Source organism: Halyomorpha halys, unplaced genomic scaffold (genome assembly GCF_000696795.3).
Source record: "Halyomorpha halys isolate HHAL.00 unplaced genomic scaffold, Hhal_1.1 Scaffold2026.1, whole genome shotgun sequence".
In the NCBI taxonomy this organism is placed as follows: domain Eukaryota; kingdom Metazoa; phylum Arthropoda; class Insecta; order Hemiptera; family Pentatomidae; genus Halyomorpha; species Halyomorpha halys.
The window spans coordinates 1-7,059 of record NW_027111518.1 but is presented as its reverse complement, the minus strand read 5'-3'; the positions used below and the strand labels follow the sequence as shown (position 1 = coordinate 7,059).

Here is a 7,059-nt window from a genome sequence, read left to right as displayed (position 1 = left end):
TGTTTATATTTTATTTTGTTTATTCATTGATTTTTATCTTGTTCTTTGTTCTTAACCCTAATGAAGGCCTGAAAATTTTGGCCGAAACGTCAACACTATTAAATAAGTTTTTTAAAAACTTATTTGTGTTATTTTCTACCCGCACTCCCAACCATCTTCTCCTCATATAATGATAATTACTATTAATGTATTCTATAGAAAAATAGACTGGTGATAGATTTTCGTTTCTTTAAAGCTCAATAGTGTAATAAAAAAAACATTAAGTAGGAGGTTCTAGCATTGCCTCTACATATTTTGGATCATAATAGTCATGAGTAACTATGTAATCTGGTATGTCAGATGTAAGTTTGCCCTTCCACGTTATGAGCTTACCCTCAGAGGCAAGCGAGAACACCTTCATAATCACCCTCTGCTTATTGGTCCATTTTTCGAGTACTTCATTTCTCGTATCTGTAGAAAACATAATTTGTTAAACTTACTAGTCGCTGAATTTTTGGGATAAATGTACTAAAAAATAAATTAAAGGTGATAGAAGCTAAGTATAGCTTCAGTTCAAGCATAGAAACCGGTCTCGGTGAAATGTTTTAGAGAAAATCTGAACAAATTTTCATTTTTGTTCATTGGGATGCTGATAACAAGTTTAAACATTGTAACATCCTATTTTTCCCGGAAAGATAAAAAAAAGAAACTAAAAAGTATAAAAATGAATATTTGTTTCTGTTTTTCTCCCATAGTTCCCTGAGGCTTGTTTCGTCGATTCGTTATGAATTGAGGGTGAATCGAAATTGTGGGATAGAATTTACTTCAGTCAAATGAGTGTCTTAACATCTCAACAGAAAAATTCGAGATCACAAAGTTGAATTTTTAAATAATTTCTACTGGCACTACGCTCAAACGAAAAATCCTTACAAAATTTTAATTAATTTGATCTTCTTCAATTCGATACAATCATTTATACATTTATTTTTGTCCTTTAATTAATTGTCAAATTAATTCATATTTTATATTCACCATTGTGTTTCACTACTAACAATGAGATAGTTGATTTTTGAAAGTAAGCAAAATTAAAAGTACTCAGAAAGTCGAAATTTAACTCTTACAGACTTTTCCAAGTTTCGTGTTGGTTCCTGGAGTCGGCAATTTTGGCAGTGCACCAAACAAATTCGATTGCAAAAATTTTCCATTTTTTATGTAGGACTTGATCAGTTAGAGGTGTAAGCAAATCCCTCACCTGATGAAGACCTATATTGTGGGTCGAAATGTCGGTAAAAAAACAATTATTTTATAACAACTTTTTTTTAATTTACCGTAGTCCTGACCATCTCCTTCCAATTAACTCACGGTCAATCATCTGTACAAATAAAAATATTTTATTTTTCTATTGCTATGAAAATTCGTATATATGGGTTTCTTGAGAAGCGAAGACGAATATCAACTTCATTTCAGCCCAGAATACAGTTTAACAAATGATAACATAACATTAACAAATTAACATTATTATTAACATATTAAACGATAACATTAATATTACTAATGGTATCGGAGTAGATCGGGTGCTTTCGGTTATTTTCGATTTCTCAGTATGTCTGAATCAGTGGTTCCCAACTCGTTTATGTCAGCTGATTCCTGAGCCAAAAATTAAAAAAACAATACGAATCACTTTCATAATGCCTGATAAAACTTTTCAACAAACATTAAAATGTGTGCCTCTGGATTCTTTAATGAATCAGTTGAGTTGTATGTTCGTATATGTTATTATGGAATGTATGGTAAAGGGTACTTGTAATTTGGCTGTTTAATTCAGTATGTAGAGTTATGTCAATCAGGTGCAAAGGTGTTTTGGTATAAGCGGTGATATTTTTGAAAGGAAAATTTTAAACACATATTCACATAGTAAACCTTTGATGGATGGACCATGTAGTACAAACGGAGAGAACATGAACCCCAAAGAGACTACTCAGTCAGTATAAGATCAGAAGGAAAAAGAAAAAGCGGAAAGGCCGAAGTTGAGTAGAGGGAGGACAGATAGTCCAGGAGGGATACTTTATTTTTTTTTTTTAATTCAAGAATATACTTTCTTAATACGATAATTAGGCGAAAAATAGTAAATTTGAAGTAAGTTTTTTTTTTTTTCTAAATTATATACATTGTTGAATAATTATGTAAATATTTAATTCACTAAAATAAATATCTATTTCAAAAAAACAAATATTATAAAGATATTACAATTTCGTAATAGTTACCAGACTCAAGGACATGAGGGACTTTCCATTCGTATGAGCAAACAATGGGCCAAGGAATTCTATTGATAATCTTCGAGAGTTGATCAATTAGTAAACTGTAGGTTTTATAACTGCCATCTGAAGCGAAAATAACTCCTCCGATTGCAGGTGGTAGCTGTAGGTAAACTACATTAGTAACTTTGTACTTACTAGTATTAATTTTTATAAATATAGATATAGAGAATCATTGAATAAAGATCTTATTTAATTAAGACAAATTAAATAGTTTTATTAATTACTTATTTTATTAGTGCCAGCGTTTTAGCCATAATTTCAAGCCTTCATTAGCGCTAGGAATAACAAACAAGATAGACAACCATAATCAATAAAAGGAAATTACAGATACCAAGAAAATGAGAATATATTAGATAATATAGGTACAGAATATCAGAAGAATATTTAATAAAACTTTAATTTTTCTTACACGTTTAATTAATCACATTAAGTTTTCTTTCTCACTTTTTTCATAACTTAAAATTTAATTTTCTACATTTACTTACTGGTTTTTCATATGTCTATTATTTTCTTCTTTCTTTCATAATTTTAATTTACTGTATTCTCGCTCTTCTTACAATACTTACACAATAAATTTTCTTCCAATACTACTTAAGTGCCGATATTATCTGTTGTCTTCTTATTTTCTTGATATTCTGTATTTTATTGTATTCATTATGATTCATTAATTGTTTTTGAATTTGTTGAGCCATGAAATTTTGGCCTGTGTTTTCAAATGGTATTGAGTAGAATTTTTTAAAGTATAAAGAATAGATTTTGAAATTATTTATTTTTAATACGTTTCTTTCATGAGTAATACAGATATTTTATAATAAATCGTATTTACCCGATCAAGGCAGTAGCAGCCTAGTGAAAATTTCGATCATCAAGGAGTCTTAATAATATATTACTTACTAAACATATTACTTGTTTCAACTGAGTTTTATCTTAAATTAAAAAAATTCAAATAAATCAATGAAATTTTAATTAAGATTTATTATTACTTTTTATTAGAAGGTTCTATATTGTTTTGATTTATAACTAAATAATACCTCTATTAAATTTTCCATTATATTAATTATTTTTCATATAAAAATTATTGTGTCAAAATATTGGGTTGTAAAATAAGTTCGTTTTTCAATATTTCAATTTAATCTCCTCTGTGTTTATAAAATTATGTTTATTTGGCCAATAATGTTTACATATTCTGAAAAAATATCAGTAAAGGTGCTTTTATTTTTTAGTTTCGACCGAGAATCCTTATCTTCAAGTGGTATTTTGCTCGCTCAAAATGGAAGAGAAAAAAGTTCATTTTCCTCATTTTATGATTTTTATTTCCGAAAAGGAAAATCCACTGCACTGACGGTTAACAACACTTGCAGTGTGTATGGCGATGATGCCTTAGGAGAAAGCATCGACCGTAAATGATTCTCTCAATTCAGAACTGAAAATGTTGACTTGGAAGACGCAAAGCGCTCAGGTCGTCCTTCATTTGTTGATGATGACCAAATTCAAGCAATGGTCACAGATAACCCTCACACGGGATATTGCAGAAACGCTTAACATATCTCGTGCAAGTGTCTACAATCATTTGTGTCTCATAGTCTTCACGTGTCTTTGCAGACCCGGCAGAAATTATTGGAGTTTAGCTGGGATGTGATTCCCCATCCACCCTATTCACTAGATCTTGCCCCAACAGATTTTTTCTTATTTCGGGCTCTTCATGCCTATCCTATCCTGAAACACTTAAATACGCTCGAGGACTGCAAAACGCACATAGAGGAGTTCATTGCGCAAAAATCTGAGAAGTTCTGGGAGGACGGAACTAAAAAAATCTATTACAACATGTAATAGATCAAAATGGGTCATATATTATTGATTAAAAATATATTTACAAGAACCTGAAGTTTTATTGAAATCACAAGTAAAAAATGCTACGAATTTATTTTACAACCCAATAAAAAATGATACAATGTTGTATTAAATCTATATGCTTAAATTGTTTTGTGTTGTGTGTAAAACTTATGTTTGTTATTTATGTCATAATTATATACTTATATTAATGTATTATTTGTATCTAATTTTTATTTATTTGTATATTTAACTGTATTTATCTCATAAATTATTTTATTTATTTTTTTTTAATATTTCTTTATTGCTATTTACAACTGTACATTATAAAACATTTAGTAAATCTGATCTAAGTTAAATTGGAGTGTTACAGGCGTGTAGAGAAACTACCCATTGGTATTGGTACCATTGGTAGCACTCTAATGACATTTTACATTAGCTGGTTTCGTGGCCATCTTCTTTTCAGGCGCCTCGGAGGATTGTCAGGAATGGATGAGGATGCAAGATTAGAAACTAGGGGGTTTGAGTGGTTAGAGAGTTTATAATGGAAGGAGTGATATCTGGTTCGGGCTAGATCGGTTACATAGGGAACATTAAGGTCTTTATGTATGATTTTATTTGTGACAAAGTAAGGAGCATTGAGGATTTTGGATTGCAAGGATTCAATACGAGAAGAATTCGAAGGTTTAATGGAGCCCCAAAGCTCAACTCCATATGTCCAGATTGGCCTTATTAAAGTCATGTAGATCAGTCTTTTGTAATGTGTTGGAAGTTTAGACCATTTGTCTAGTAAGTGGTGTAATAGTCGAAAACAACGTGCAGTTTTCTGTCTTTTCAGTCTTGTGTGAGGATTCCAGGTTGTCCAAATGTAGTCCAAGGTAGCAGATCTGTTCGACAGGGGTAAGAGTAACATCGTTAAATGAAACTGTTGGGCAGTCAGGAGGTTTACAACGAAGAGTAAAGGTGATTTGATGGGATTTGTTGGAATTTATCTTAATCCTCCAATTACGACATTAATAATCTTCGAGGGCTGTGATATGGGATTGGAGCTTTTGGGATACAATTAATGGGTTATTATTAACAGCGAGCACACATGTGTCATCGGCATACGTGGTGAGGATAGTGTTAGGATTGGTTGGAATGCCAGCTGTATAGACGGTGTAGAGGATGGGACCAAGGATACTACCTTGAGGAACACCAGCGGACTGAGAATAGAGGGATGAATAGAAACCATTGTGGTTTCCTTGGAAAAATCTATCAATGAGAATGAACGAATGATGAGAAAGTATGTAGGAGGTAGGAATTTACGGAGTTTGTAAAGCAGTCCCGGGTGCCAGACTCGATCAAAAGCCTGTTCTACATCGAAAAAGACTCCCGCGTAGTACATTCCGCGCTCCAAAGAAGACGAGACTACGTCCACTACACAATGATATTGCTGGATAGTAGAGTGGGATATTCGAAAACCAAACTGGTGATCATCCCATAAAATTAAATAAATAAAAAGAAATGTTATTGTGATTTCTAGAAACTCACCCCTTGCTGCAAAGCATTGATCAGAATTTCAGCATTGGCTATGGCATTCTTTTTAATTGCAATATCCTTCAGCGAAAAACTTAATAACGGGCTGATGATTAGGCAGCTGATGTCAACATCAAAATCGAAAAATGTAGCAGTAATCGTGTTCATTATATCCATGAGAGCACTTATGGACTTCTCTTCACGGTACTCCGCCAGTTCGATTTTGAATTGGATTATTGGAACCATACTAAAAAGGAATATAAATTATCAACAGTGGATCAAAATGGTAAAAAAAAAAATAATAATTTGATTTTTTGTTTACTTACCCGAGAGATTGAGCAGTAGCTGAAAATATTCCGAAATACTCAGAATTATCAAAAGGAACCTGCCTTGCTCCAAACGGTCTAAAGGGGTCCAACTTCACTTGTAATATTACAAAATGGCAACCCCAAATGCTAAATTTTTTAAGGTTCCGATCCAAGTCATCAAAACCTTCTAGTAGCTCTGAAGTTCTTTCATTATCACTGAAACAACATTTATTCAATTGTTAGGACTTTTTAATTGTCACAAGAGAGTATCGGATATTCTAAAATCTAGTTTTTAGAAACACTCTCTTTACTAAATCTAAAGTTTTGATTGATACAGACCACTTTGAAAAATTCAGTTTTCTATTCTTGGTGGTCATATGAGCTAATATGTATTTCCCCAGGAGCTTATGTCAATTATCTACTTTCTGGCATTTCTAGGTAGCTATTATAACAACTATCTCATCTCTTCACAAGCTATTAAATTTGTCATATTCCAAGATTAATCTAAATTTTCTATAATTCTAGGTCGTTTCATAATCAGTGCTCCATTTAAATTTTTTAGGTGTACTGAGGCTCTGGAAAATTTCGGAATAAGACGTATAAATTTCGAAGATGATCCCGGATACAATTTACTGAGGACAAAAGTTAGGACTTAGCAAAGCCAAGTCACTATGTAATAATTATTGAATTTTGTGAAAAAAAAAGCCCCCCTTAATCTGAAACAAAGCAAAAGAAATAAGAACACACACATTTTAATATATAACAATCCGATATAGCTTCTTGTACTGGAGCGAGAGCTACATTTTAAGCTGTTTATGCAGTAGTGTGATGGGCTGTACAGAATTTTCATGGGGTAGATATAAAGTGTTGAGACACACTTCAGTACTGTCTTTGCCCTATAAATAAAAATGTAGCCGGTGAGAATGAAAATAGTGTAAGTCAACTTTCCTTTATTACGAAAAAGTCAATGTTATATAAATATAGTATATATGTATATATAGTTGACCGTAAAAATTGATATATAAGAAGATGGTCAGGGTTGCGGTCAAAAGAGAAATAAAAATAGTTTACAACTATTTAAACTATTTACAACTAAATAGTTCAGT

At 31.8% G+C, this 7,059-nt stretch overlaps 1 protein-coding gene across 1 annotated transcript; it reads right to left on the bottom strand.

The window, feature by feature from the left end:
* Positions 1-214: 214 nt before the first annotated feature.
* On the bottom strand, positions 215-6,169 carry LOC106690996 (fructose-bisphosphate aldolase; the record flags this gene model as incomplete). Its single annotated transcript, XM_014436632.1, is given in 4 exon segments — positions 215-450; positions 2,244-2,397; positions 5,661-5,892; positions 5,972-6,169. Coding segments are annotated over 4 exon segments (775 nt in total), but the record flags the coding sequence as incomplete, so codon positions are not given.
* Between the last annotated feature and the right edge of the window lie 890 nt (positions 6,170-7,059).